The 12,569-nt window shown below is 67.0% G+C and overlaps 1 protein-coding gene across 5 annotated transcripts; it reads right to left on the bottom strand.

Annotated features, from left to right (window-relative positions):
* Nucleotides 1–3,644: 3,644 nt before the first annotated feature.
* On the bottom strand, nt 3,645–11,362 carry LOC121085278 (CYFIP-related Rac1 interactor A-like). 5 transcript variants are annotated; one of them, XM_040587806.1, is made up of 13 exons: nt 11,197–11,362; nt 8,297–8,384; nt 7,682–7,762; nt 6,327–6,406; nt 5,701–5,822; nt 5,510–5,615; nt 5,195–5,331; nt 4,966–5,043; nt 4,732–4,848; nt 4,512–4,591; nt 4,281–4,407; nt 3,968–4,038; nt 3,645–3,853 (listed from the first exon to the last, which is right to left on the bottom strand). In XM_040587806.1, the coding sequence occupies exons 4-13, from the start codon at nt 6,397–6,399 to the stop codon at nt 3,790–3,792; spliced, it is 975 nt and encodes a 324-aa protein (XP_040443740.1). In that variant the 5' UTR covers nt 6,400–6,406; nt 7,682–7,762; nt 8,297–8,384; nt 11,197–11,362; the 3' UTR covers nt 3,645–3,789. The 5 variants fall into 5 exon arrangements, with proteins under 5 accessions (XP_040443740.1, XP_040443741.1, XP_040443739.1 ...); XM_040587807.1 differs by lacking the exon at nt 6,327–6,406; XM_040587805.1 differs by lacking the exons at nt 8,297–8,384; nt 11,197–11,362 and having other exon boundaries at nt 5,701–6,406; nt 7,682–7,704.
* Between the last annotated feature and the right edge of the window lie 1,207 nt (nt 11,363–12,569).

The following is a 12,569-nucleotide window of genomic DNA, read 5'->3' as shown; positions in this document are numbered from 1 at the left end:
GAAATGGAAGCTGGAAGCGTGCCCTGATCCTGCCAGCAGCAAGAAGCAGGTGAGTGCGTCCTCAGAGGAGTAGGGGCTGCCAACGAGGACGTGAGTTTTTACTTTTGCAAAGCCAGGGCCAGCACGCCTGCCACGATTTGCTCTCCAAGGAAGATGCCGGTGTCTGTTGTGGCCCTGCTGTTCCAGGCAGGAACTGGGATGGAGCTCCCAGCAAGGGTCGCACCAGTTGCTGGTGCTGGCACACCTTGTTCGGCTCCTGCTCCTCTTGCTCCAGGCCCTGCTGGCTCCCAGCCGCCTGCAGAAGGGACAAACAATACAAAATCCAGCCAGGACTCGCTGAGAAAGTTGTTGCGGGCTCATGTTTCAGGCTGCTGGAGAGGTTTGGGGATGGGGAATGGCACTTCGCTCCATCTGCCCTCCGCTAATCCCCAGACAAACGCAGCTCTTCCATCTGTGCAGCCGGAGCCGCCGAGCCCATCACACCAGCCACTTAATCTAAATGGCTTTGGCCAAAGATAAGGTCATTAATTACACTGGGATTAGAAAACAGTACAGGCCCGGCGTGGCTTGGCTCGCCATCAGTTAAAGTCCTTGGCACCCTGTCCCGGCCGAGCATCGAAGCTGGAGAGCTGGAGCGGGAGAGACCCATGCCCTCGCTGGCAGGGCATCGTCCCCACGGCGCTGCCGGTCCTCAGAGGTGGCCTGTCACCTGGGCACCGGTGTTTTGGCATGGTGCTGGTGTGGGCTCCTGTCCCTGGCCACCGGCAGGTCTGTGTGCCTGGTGGAGCTGGTGACACAGGTCCCCGGGGACACCCCTGGGGGACGTGAGTGCAGCCAGTGTGGCCCAAATCCTGGTGTCCGGCAGCGAGGGGTACGCGGGCAGCATCCCACCACCCGCGTCCCTGTCGCCTCCAGCCTTCACCGGCCCCTTCCACGGCACCGCATCAAGCTCTGGCTTGTGGCCACCATCCTTGGAGCTCAAAGCAGCCGAAGTCCCTCTGCTGATCTCGGATCCAGCATCCGTGATGTTCAAGGACTTGTGCTTGCTTCTCTTTCCTCCACCTTTTGGTTCCCTTTCCTTACCAAGTTTTGGCTGTAAAATGCTTCAATTTGCTCATCCCGCAGGGAGTTTCTCATCCGTGCGGTGCTGGGGTGGGATGCGCTGCCGGCTCTGCCCCCAGGGTGCTGCATGGGGGACAGCGGGGGCTGAGGCCACCGATGTGGCAGGAGTTTGGCCTTGGCTGTCCCCTCGTAGGGAAGGGGCAGCACCGTGGGGGCTGGGAGGGGACGTTATGGGCGGCTGGGCTGTGGTTTTGTGCCAGGAGCCGGCTGGCACCGGGGCACGGTGGCACAGCTGCCATCTCGCCCAGCACCGGTGACCAGCTGGTGTCTGTGCCCGTGTCCACTGGTGGGCTTGAAGGATCCAGTTGTCCCTTAACTCCCGTTGGTGGTCCTGGGTGGTGACGCTGTCCCGGCTCTTCCCACCCCGGTTCCCACACAGCAGGGACTGTCCAGTGCCTCGGACGGGCTGGGGACCATCTGGGGGACGGTGTCACCTGGGGACATCAGCTCCTGCAGACACATGGCAGCTGCAGCCACCAAACGGAGCCGTGTCCTGGCCTTATCTGCAGTTCCCAGGTGGGATCGTTGATCCGTAGAGCACCAAGGGGGTTTAACGAAGCCCTGGGCGATGGGCTCGGTGGGAGGGAGCACTGGGGGTCTGCAGGGCTGGCTGGCATCACCGCCATCACAGGGCTGGTGGGCAAAGGTGGCTCATGGGGAAACTGAGGCACGGCTGGTGCACGGGGTTGCTCTGAGAGCTGCCGGGAGCAGGGCAGGGCAGGATGCTGTGGCCCATCCAGCGCCTTGGCAGCGGTTTGGGCAGGCTGCGGGGAAGCCGTGGTGCAAGAACCTAAAAATAAAAGGAGCTGTTGGTCGAGGTTGTGCAACAGCATGTGCGGCCGGCGCTGCGCGGGAGCTCGGCGGCTTTGGCGGCAAAGCCTGGGTGTGCACCGCCAGATCCTGGCACCGGGCCTGGGAAACGCCGGTGTGGGAAATGCTGGGGGTTGCCAGATCCCCCCCCCAACCTTTATCCCCTCCTTGTGCTGCTCACAGTCCCCCAGCGCTGCCGTGGCCGGGGAGGGCTGGCGGGTGTCCGTGCAGGCCTGGCGATGTGGGTGCTGAGCTGGGCTGCGCTGTGCGGATGGGGCGGGTGTCCCCATGTTGTCACCCTCAGCAGTTCACTGGGGGGTGCCTGGAGCTCAGGGGGCTGGGGGGACCTTGCCCACACCCCCCCCAGCGCACGCTGGAAGCAGCAGTTGTCACCCATTGCACAAGTGGGGAAACTGAGGCACGGGCGTGCTGCCAGAGAGCCACCCTGCAGGCTCTGGGGTCCTGGTGTCACACGTGGGGTGCCCATCGCCCCCCAGCAGCGCAGGGGGCAGCGAGGGGGGGCAGCAATGCAGGCAGCTGCCCGTGGCTGCCTGGTGGGAAGGGCTGCGGGAAGGAGAGGGGTGTCGGGCTGGGGGGACACCAGCCCCGGGGGGCTTGGCCCTGCACCCCAGGCACGCAGCAGTGGCGGGGCGAGTCCAGGGGTGTCCCCATGGGGGGGGTGACACAGCCCCCGCGAGGGCTGGCATGGGGCCCTGTGCTGCAGCGTGCTCGTTAGGGCGTCCCCCAGCTCGGGGGGCTGAAGCCAAGTGGGTCCCCCCATGGTGGAGCTGGCGGGGGGGGGGGGGGGGGGGGGGCGCACCGGGGCCGCTTTGTCACGGTGTCACAGGGCCATCTGCCGGCAAAGGCACGGGTCCCGTGGCAGCCAGCCGTGGCCTCCGGCAGCTTCCCAGTCCTCCCAGTCTGCAGCTACTGCGGCGGCGGGGAGGGGGGCAGCCCCACTATGGGGGTGCACCCTGGGGCCAGCCCTGGGCTCTTGTCCCTCCAGGAGCTCCTGGTCACCGGCAGTGGCATGGTGGGTTTGGGATGTGGCTGGGAGATGGGATTTGTGCCAGCAGGGATGGGTCCCCAGGGCATCACGGAGGGGTGATGGGGGGGGGGCACACGGTCCCGGGGGGGGGGGGGTGTCAGTCCCGGGGGTGTCACAGTGATCCGGGTGCTTCCCACCGGTGCGGTGCGGGATGGGACACAGCAGAGATGGCCCCACTCCGGCCACGAACAGACTAAATGTCATTTTATTTCACTCCCCCCCAAAAACAAACAAACCAAAAAAAACCCCCAACCAAACCAACAAAAAAAACAAATGTAGAAAAGAAGAGGTGAGTGGAGATTTAATTACTCATATTAAAAATCTACCAGGTGAGACCGAGCCGTTTCCACCAGTCCGTGCAGATCTGCAGGGATGTTTATTTCTCCTCCTCCTCCTCCACCGGATGCTCGGGGATGAGGATGGGGAGGGGGATGAGGATGGGGACGGGGGCAACACCTGCCCCTTCCCCCCCTCCCCAAGGTGCCCCCGTGCCATGGGCACTCACTGCCACCGGCCACATGGGCGCATCCCTGCCTGGGTCCATCCTGCCCGGCCCCAGCACCCCGGTGGTGTCCCCATGGTGCCACCCACACCTCGATTCCAGAAGCAGGTGCTCTTCTGGGGGGTGGGACAGGGGGGGCAGGAGCGCCTGGGGGGTGGCCTCGGGCCATTTTGATTTTTTTTTTTTTTTTTTTTTTTGTATTTCTGTGTATTTCTTATTGTCCCTTTTCCCTCTGTACAAAATGAGCGGTATGGTCATGGGCGTCAGTGACGCGGTGACTTGCGGGGGGTCGGGGCCACCCCCCCGCTCACTGCAGCAGGGCCCGGATCTGTTTGGACGTGGTGTCATCGTTGAGGTGCCGAGTGGTGTACCTGGACAGAGAGGGGACAGTCACCCCATGGCACCCCGACCTGCTCTGCCACCATCCCACAGCGCTGCTGGGGGGGGGCCGTGTCCCCGCGTGTCCCCCGGCCCCCCCTGCTCACCTCAGAGCGTTCAGGAGCCCCTCGGTGCTGGTTGAGGGTTGGTCTTTCAAGACTTTGATGCAACCTTTCATCTGGGGGGGTGGGGTGGGGACCACGAGAGAGGCTGTGAGAGCCTGGATGCGCCGAGGGGCTGCCCCCCTTCCTCCCCATCCTCCTCCTCGCTGCTCATGGGGGAAGAGTTCCCCACCGGACCAGCTCAGAGACATCCCCATAGGGGTCATCCAGGGAGGGGGACCCTCCGGCCACCCCAGCTACACTGGGAGGAGTGGGACAGCTATGACCCCCCCCCCAGGTGCACCCCACAGTGACTCACATCAATCTTGGAGGTCTTTGCGAAGGCCCCCACGGGGTGGACGTGGTCGTAGAGGATGATGACGCCGACCATCACCCGCATGCAGAAGAGGAGGGTCTCGGTGTTGGTGAAGCGGCTCCGGTACTCCCTGTGCCGGGGAGAGGGGCTGGCTTGAGCCTGGGGGGGGGGGGGGCGTGTGACAGAGGGACCCCAGCACTGAGATGTGCCCCCCAACCCACGCAGGGTACTCACGGGGTCTCCAGCATCACCCTGCAGACGCAGGCCATGGTGCTCAGGCAGTCGGTCGTGTCCTCGATCGGGAGGGTCTTGTTCTGAAACCCAGCAGGTCCCGGCTGCCCTTTCCCCTCCCGGCCCCCTATGGGAGCCCCCAGCCCCACTTGACCCCCAGGTGATGCCAGGGCTGGAGGGGGGCTTCCCCCCACCCCGAGGGTCCCCCCCCAGCCTCGCTCACCTCTGAAACGAACTTGGTGGTGGCATTGCTGAGTGTTTTGAGCATGGGGGTGGCCTCGGCATAGAAGAGGGACATCCTGTTGGCCATCTCGTTGTTCACCTCACTCTCCGCATCCAGCTGGGGGGGGGGATGATGGGGGCCATTGGGGCTGCCAACCTGAGCCCCCCCCTGTCCTGTGACACCCCCCTCGGGGAGGCCACCCCTGGGCGGGGACAGGCAGCACCATCCTCTCACCTGCAGGTTGTTAATGCGGTTTCGGCTGATGGTCCTTCTGTAGTAGCTGAAGTCGTTCTGGATGGCGGGGTTGGTCATCTGCGGAGGGGATTCCTGTGTTAGGGGCCCGCAGCGAGTTTTGGGGGTCCCAAGGGACTGCGCTGCCTCACAGGTTTTGCACAAACCCAGTGTGGAGACCCCCCGGCCCCCCCTCAGCCCTCATGCCACACATGGGGGCGTGGGGAGATACCTTGAGCTCATCAAAGCTGAGGGTGAAGTGGAGGATCTCGGCGAACTGCTTGGCCAGGGCTTGCTCCCGCTCGAGGTGCTGGGTCGGGGCGTACGGGGGGCTGGTGAGGGCCTCCAGCAAGCTCCGCAGGGCGTTCTCTGGGGACAAAGCACTGCCGGTCCCCCTCCTGCTCCCCTGCACCTCCCCAGCCCCAACTGGGGAAACTGGGGCACAGGCACCGCCCATGGCCAGGGCTCCCCACCCCTGCAGCCAGGGAGGGATGTGGGATGCAACAGGGGGATGCAGGAAAGGGGGCCGGGGGCTCGGGGCACTCACCCAGCCGCAGGGAGAACTCGTAGAAGCGCTTCAGCTTGGCGACGAGGGGGCAGACGGCGCTCCAGGCCCTCTCCTGCAGCCGCAGGTCCCCGGGGTTTTGGATGGCCTGCGGCAGGGAGAGCGCCAGGGGTTGCCACAGGCCATGGTGGGTGGGTGGGTGGGTGGCCAGCGGGCGCTGGGGCTGCACCCACCTCTCGGATCTCCTGCCCAGCACCCGTGTACGACTGCAGCTCGGCCAGGACAGCCTGCGCCTCCTCCAGCACGGCGTTCACCTGGTTCCACACCGCCGTCTCGGCCTCCGTTGGCTGCGCATCTGCAGGGCAGCGCCCCGGGGAGAGAAACCCGGAGGGCTCTGAGCGGGGCCCTGGGCGGCGAGAGCCGGAGGGGGGTGCCAGCACCCCGTCCCGCGGCTCCCCCGCCAGCCCACAGCCCTTCCTGGCGGGTTTCTCCCCCTGGTCCGTCTCCTTGCCCCAGCTTGGGCCAAGCGGCAGAGACGGGGCAGGTGGGGGTGAGTCCTGGCTGCCCTGCCCCACGGTCCTGCGCGCGGGGGTCCCTGAGCCCTCGGCACCGGGCTGGCCCCAGGGGGCTGCCAGTGGCCCCGGGGAAGAGGTGCAGGGCGATAGCCCCCGGCCGTGGGTCTGCCCCGGTGGCCGTGGCCCCCCCTCCCCGGGGAGACCCCCGGACGGCAAAGGTGGGGGGGAGGACATCTGGGATGGGCGCGATGCGATGGGCGACGGGTACGAGAACTCAAAATGGCGTGGATGTGGAACTCAGAATAAGTACGAAACGAAAAAGGAAAATAAAAATCCCATCTCACTTTCAAAGTCAAGGAAAAAATTAGGGCCTTGGTCAAGTTCGTTATAAGTCAACACTTTAAGAAGGTTCCCCATGTGAAACCTGCAAGAGAAGAAACAAGAGGAAAAAAGCATGATGGTGAGGTGGTGCTCGGGGAAGAGGTGCTGGGCTGTGGGCAGCGGCCGCTGGCGGCCAGAGCCCCCGTCCTCCCCCCACGGCTCCCCGGGGGCTCGAGGGTCTCCCGGCCGGCGGGCGGGTGACCCTGCGGCTGCCCCCGGCCACCGGCTGCAGCCTCTTCCCCCCCGATGGCGATGGGTGCTGGCGGATGGGGTGGTGGAGAGGAAGGAGCGAAGGGAGGAGAGAGCCGCCGGAGCCCGGCGAGGAGGGCGAAGCGGTGAGCAAGTCCCTGAAATCTCTGCTACAGGCACCCCCCCCCCCATCTAGCTGCGGAGCCAGCCCCAAACTGGGGGTCCTGGTGAACCCCCACAGCCCTGTCCCCATGCCAGGGGGCTGTGGAGGGGGGGTGCTGCAGGAGGGCAAAGGCTTTGCTCAAAGGAACCAGGAAAGTCCCTCGCCGTGGGAGTGGGGTGGCTGCGTGACCCCAGCCCCGGCTATTTTGGGATGTGCCGGTGCCGGAGGCGGTGCGGCGAGCTGCGTACGGCCTCTCCCCGCCGGGACCGGGCCGAGCGGTTGCCGCTGCACTATTTTTACCCTCCTCGCTCTTGCTCTGAGCTGTGGCCCGGGAGGAAGGGGGGAGAGGGAGCAAGGGGGGGGCACGGGGCTGCACCGAGCCTGGCATCCTGCCACGGCCGCCACCGTCTCCCGCATGCCCCCGTGTCCAGCCTGGGAGGGCCAGGAGCCATGCTTTCCCGTCCCAGTTAGCCCAGGCCACTGGGAAGCTGGGGCAGGTCCCCTGGGCTGAACCGGGGTCCCCGATCCCCGCCCCTCGGGTGCAGGCTGCGACCACCACACCGCCCTTCCCGGCAGCGCAGGATCCTTCCCCCGCACCCCCGGCCTCCAGGCTGTCCCTGCCGGGCTGGTGGCAGGCTACGTGCCACGTGGCCACCCGGTGCCAGCGGCTAGCAGCGGTGGGCACGTGCCTGAGGTCTTCACGGGCCAGGTCCTGCTGCCAGGACTTGTCCTGCATCCCCGCCGCTCAGCTGGGGACGTCTCCCCACACTTTCAGGGATGGGGCATCTCTCGGGGTCCCGCTCCCCTGCCCCACTCAGCCCTTTGTGGGGCGCGTCCGGGGCTGCCCCAAGGCGCCTGGGGACACAGGGCTGCTCGGGGACACCGTGCCTGTCCCCATCTTCCAGAGAGCAGCCACGGCGGCGGCCCCGGCCCCCTCCCCGTGCCCACCCTGCTCATGGGACTTACTTTCAAAATCCAGGAAAAAATGAGGACAGTTTTCTAAATCTTTGCCCAATACCTTTATCAGGTTGCCCATGGCCAGCAGACCTGAGCGAGAGAAACAGAATAGAGTGGAACAGCACCGGCACCGCCGGCCGGACACCCCAGCACGCCCGCGCCCCCACTGCCACCGCAGCACCTACCTGCGCCCGTCCCACCGGGCTCCGCACCCGGTGGCCCCGTTACCCCCAGCCCGCACCCTCCTGGCCGGGGCACACGGGTGTGAGCGGCTGCCGAACCGTGGCGGCTCTGCCGGCACTTCTGCCGTTTGCCGAGGCGGGGAGGGAAGCGGGGCGCAGGGTTGTGAGCATCGTGCTTCCTGTGGGCGCCCCTGGCCGTGTCACCTCCCTGAGGCACCCCGCTTCCCCCGCCCCGGCCCCCTGCACCCAGCTGGGAGATGGGGGGCTGCCCCAGGCGACCCCCATGGGGTCATAGCAATACCCCCAGGTGATGGGGCTCGGCATCCCCCATGGACAGGGGAAGACCCCAACTGGGATTTCTGCCCCACAGGCCCGGCTTGGGGGTCTGGTCCCCACGCCGGAGCATCCCACCCCCGCCGCAGCCATGGCTCTGGGTCCTTACCTCGGTGCCCGGTGAGGTGGTGGCGGTGGCGATGGCAGGAGCAGGGGCTGTGCCACCCACCTGAATCACTTCATGGGCTGGCAGGGACCTGTGAGCAGGAGGACAAGAGGGTCAGGCTGCCCCACCGGACACCCCTGTGCCCCGGGGACCCACCGGTGGGTGACCAGGCAGGGAAGCGCGGTGGGACACTGGGTCCCCCTGCCCCAGCTCGCAGCCCCACACGCTGCTGCCAGCCTTCACCCCTTTTACCTTGATGATTTTTTTAATGCCAGCAGCCAAGGATGCTGAGAGCTCGCCAGGCACCGGCTGAGCATCCCCTTCCCTCCGCACCCCTTGGGGGACCTGTCAGCAGCTCGGGGACAACCTCGGGGCTGAGCCATCTGTCCCCATCTTTCCTTGGAGAGGCCAAGACCCCCAGGGGTGACTTTCCTGGGGCCGCGGGCTGGGCTGGCTCTTTTCCACACCTTGGGTGACGATCCCTTTATGCCGCTGATGAGCCACAACCCAAATCCTGCAGGGATGGTCCCCCTTTTCCCCTGTCCCCCACATTTCCTGTGGGGCTGGGGGGGCTATTAGTGGGGCTGGCCCCATGCTATTAGTAGGCTCTGGGAAGCAGCCGCAGGATTCAGCAGGTTGTAATTAAGCGCTTGGGTTTAATTAACACGGCTGGGGAAGGGGAGAGGGAGAGCTGGAGCAGGCAGCAGCAGCAGGGAGGGATGGGGTGGTCTCGTGCCTGGGATGAGGGTGCTGCACCCCCAGCCCAGTGCTCCCCACTCAGCCCCAGCACAACCCCAGCATCAACAGTGGTGGCTCTGCCTTCCTCCTCCTCCTCCTCCTCCTCCTCCTCCCCGGCCTGGTAAGCGGTGGCTTTACATTGAGGCTGGGATGCACCAGCCTGATGCCAAAATGCGAGCTGCTCTGGGGGAGCCAGGGCACCCTCTGCACACCCCTGCCCCAGTTTCCCCCAGTGCCGTGGGTGCTCATACCATGCGGCGTGCCATAAAAATGCCCAGGGCTGCCCCAGCCCTGCGACCCCTGGATTTGTCCCGCTGGGTGCTGGGGTGTTTTGGGGGGGGTGCTGGGCCATTTTGGAGAGGTGTTGAGCCCCGCAGGATGGTGCTGGGGGGGCCCTGGGGTGCTGGGGGCAGCTGGTGGGTGGGAGATCCACACCCGTTCTGCTCCGGCATTTGCATCCGCGCTGTGATCAGCAGGCGGGTGTCCTCGTGCCCGTGCCACGCTTGTCCTTGACGGGTGGCTTGGGGCTGGGGTTTGTCACTGCTGAGCTCCGCCGGTGCCCGGGGAGGGGGCACGGACGGGTCCCCACCGTGAGGACACCCCGCTGTGAGGCCTGAGCCGTGGCACAGAGGTTCGGTGCCAGGTGGGAGGAGGGGGATCACTGCAGCCCCCCCCTCAGTCTGGAGGCTCCGCTTGGGGCTCAGCCTCTGATTTACACCTTTTCCTTAGCCCCAGGTGCCCGTGCCCCATGGTGGCCCTTGGCCACCGCATGTCCCCCTCGGGTGGCTCGCGGGGAGGGTGAGGGGCTCCCTCCAGCGCGGGCTGCCCGTTGCTGTGCGGCTGAACCGGGGGAACCGCGTGCCCCAAATCCACTGGGAAAGGCACCCGCTCCCAGGACTGGTTTGTGGAGGGGCGCGCTGCCGGAGCGGGGCTGCCCGCGGGGGGGGCAGGGCTGGGGGCAGCGGATTCTGCCCCAGCCACACCCCTGGTGGCCCTGGGTTTTGTCCCTCCCTGCGGCTGCTTCCCCATGCCCCAGCCCTGCCCCAGCACCCTCCCCCCACTCCCCCCAAGCACCCTGCCTCACGGGGACCCCACGGCGGGTGTCACCTCCACGGGGACATCCCATCTGACGGGGTGAAGCCTCCCCTCCTGCTCCAGGCAGGGCCAAATCCTGCACCCAGGAGCATCGCTACCCCACAGCCGGTGGCTCCTGGGCTGGCCACGCCGAAGAGGCAGCAGTGCCCCCCAGTCAGGCCACCCCCGTGTCACCCACGGCCGTTTTGGGGCTGTGCCCCTGTGCCGCCAGCGCAGCATCGCTGTGGGCTCTGCAACCTGGTGCAACGCCGCATCCCTGGCCAGGGGCTGGGTGCCCCTTCCCCTCCACCCGGCTCAGCTACCCGCAGCCCCCCCTGCCCGCTGGGTGCTCGCTGGGTGCCAGGCCCCGTGCCCGCTGCTGCCATCGAGCCCCTCCTGCGGCTGCCCCCCGCCCATGGCCGCGCCGGCATCGCTGCAGCCGTTGCAGGGTCAGGCGCGTGGTGCCTGAAGGATTTTTCGGGGGGGGGGGCACACACCTCACCCTGGGAGCCAGGGTGCCGGGGCCAGATCCTGTGCCAGGATGAGCCAGGGCACCCCCAGCCCTGCCCAGGGTGGGTTTGGGGTTTCCCGGCGCTGTCGTGCCCCCCCTCCCCCCCCCCCCCCCCCGTTTGGGGACCTTCGTGGCTGGAGGGAGGTGCGATTCCCCCCCCCCCCCCATGGGGCTGAGCCCCCCCAGGCGGGGCCGGTGGGGTGCTGGGGGCCTCCCCCCTGCCTTGCTGTGGCTGCGGGTGAGCAGCAGGATTTACCGCAGGGCTGCCAGGGAGCTGAGCCGCAGCACCCAGCCGGCGCGGGCGAGCACCCAGCCACGCACCCGCACCCACCCAGGGCCACTGCGGGGCTGCAGCATCCCGGGGGGGGGGTGTCTGAGGGGGGGTCTGCACCCACCCCATCACCCCCAGTGCTGGGGGCACCCAGCAAGCGTCGGGTGCACCGGGAAAGAGGCGTCCCTGCGAGGGGCTGGTAGCGGTTTGGGTCCCCAAGGGAGACAGCGGGTGGCTGCCACAGCCCCCCCCCGGCTCTCAGGCCTGGTGGCATCCCTGTCCCCGTCCCCCGTGGCAGCCCTTGCTCACCGTGGCGGTGGGACTCGAGGCGTGGGCAGGCGGTGGCCGCTGCCGGTTGTCTGCGGATGCTGCCGGAGCGCGGGGTGTCGGCGAAGAGCCGCCCGCCGTGTGCGTGAGCCGCCCTGCGCCAGCTGCCGAATGCACCACAAAGACCACCATAGCCCCCCGGCCCCCCCCACTGCCACTGGTGACGGTGACGTCTCAAGTGTGAGGGAGACGGGGACGCTTAACCCCCTGCGTGCCGGCCGGCAAACCTCTGTGGCCTGCCTGGGCGAGGGCTCCGGGTCCCACTGGGATGCTGCTCGCGGCTTTGGGGGGACGTGGTGACCCTGAGGGGGTGCTTGTGTCCCCCCCACCCCCATCAGAGCCAGCCCGGCTCGGCCCCAGCACCCTCAGCCTGCCCTGAGCGGGGGTAGGGAAGCCCCAAATTTTCCTTTGCTCCTGCCCCAGCCCATGGATGGCACCGCTTCCCCCCCAGCCCCCTCCCCAGGGAGAGGGACAGCCACCGACCCCCGACCCCCACCCGGTCCCACCACGACGGGGCCAAACCAGACGCACGCCCCCCCCCTCCCCCCCAGGAACCCCACTTTGGGCAGGTGGCACCATCCATCCCCCCTCAGTCCCCACCCAGGACCAGGGCCAGGGGGGGGTTGGGTGGCATGTGCTGGGCAGAGCTGCTCCCTCAGGGGTGCTGTGGGATGCGGGAAGCAGGTGGGGAACCCCAAAATTGGAATATTTCTAATTTTCCACCCTGTACCCCCTTTTCCCAGGCCAGTGCTGGGCATAATGGTGGTGACATCAAGAGGGACCCTCAGTGCTGTGGTCACCCCAGGTCCAGCTTGCCAAGTGGCACCCAGAGGTGTCCCCCAGGGACATGGTGTGGGTGACAGCAGCTCCTTGCTCCTTCACAAGGGCATTTCTGTGCAGCAAAGCACGGCATGGGTGCCCACCCTACAGCACCCCCATTCTGGCCAGGGGACCCAGCACCGAGCCGTGGCCCTGGGACACGGCGGGCAGGGAAGGGACCTGCTCTGGGAATGGCGAGAGCTGGGGAAAGGTGGGGGCTACTGGTGAGGAAACGGGGCTTACGGGGGGAGGGAGCAGCAGGAGGAATGAGCGAGTGAGGGAGAAACCCCCATTTTGCTCCAAAACTCTCTGCAAACCACAGCTCAACCCCAAACGCTGCCCACAGTGGGGCTGGCACCGCGTTGCCCCCGGGCGCCTGTGCCTGCAGATGTGGGGGGGCTGTGCCGGGGAGAAGCCACCCGGAGCCCGTCCCCATGTCCCAGCGTGTGCCCGTGGCCCACCAGCCCCGTGCTCGGGCTGTGTGGCTGCTGCCCAGTCTGTCACTGGAAAACAGGGGATTTTGTGGGGGTGTACTG

The sequence above is a fragment of the Falco naumanni genome, chromosome 3 (genome assembly GCF_017639655.2).
Source record: "Falco naumanni isolate bFalNau1 chromosome 3, bFalNau1.pat, whole genome shotgun sequence".
NCBI classification, from domain to species: Eukaryota; Metazoa; Chordata; class Aves; order Falconiformes; family Falconidae; genus Falco; species Falco naumanni.
The sequence above is the reverse complement of the archived record's forward strand: the minus strand, read 5'-3'. Positions and strand labels throughout refer to the sequence as shown.

Excerpts from the sequence above, each read along its gene's own strand:
- LOC121085278 (XM_040587803.1), bottom strand. The coding sequence starts at position 6,744 with ATGGGGGGGGGGGTGCCTGTAGCAGAGATTTCAGGGACTTGCTCACCG. Across the intron at positions 4,592-4,731 it reads CCACCAAGTTCGTTTCAGAG|AACAAGACCCTCCCGATCGA; the intron begins GTGAGCGAGGCT and ends GCTGGGTTTCAG. Across the intron at positions 4,408-4,511 it reads AGGGTGATGCTGGAGACCCC|GGAGTACCGGAGCCGCTTCA; the intron begins GTGAGTACCCTG and ends TCCCCGGCACAG.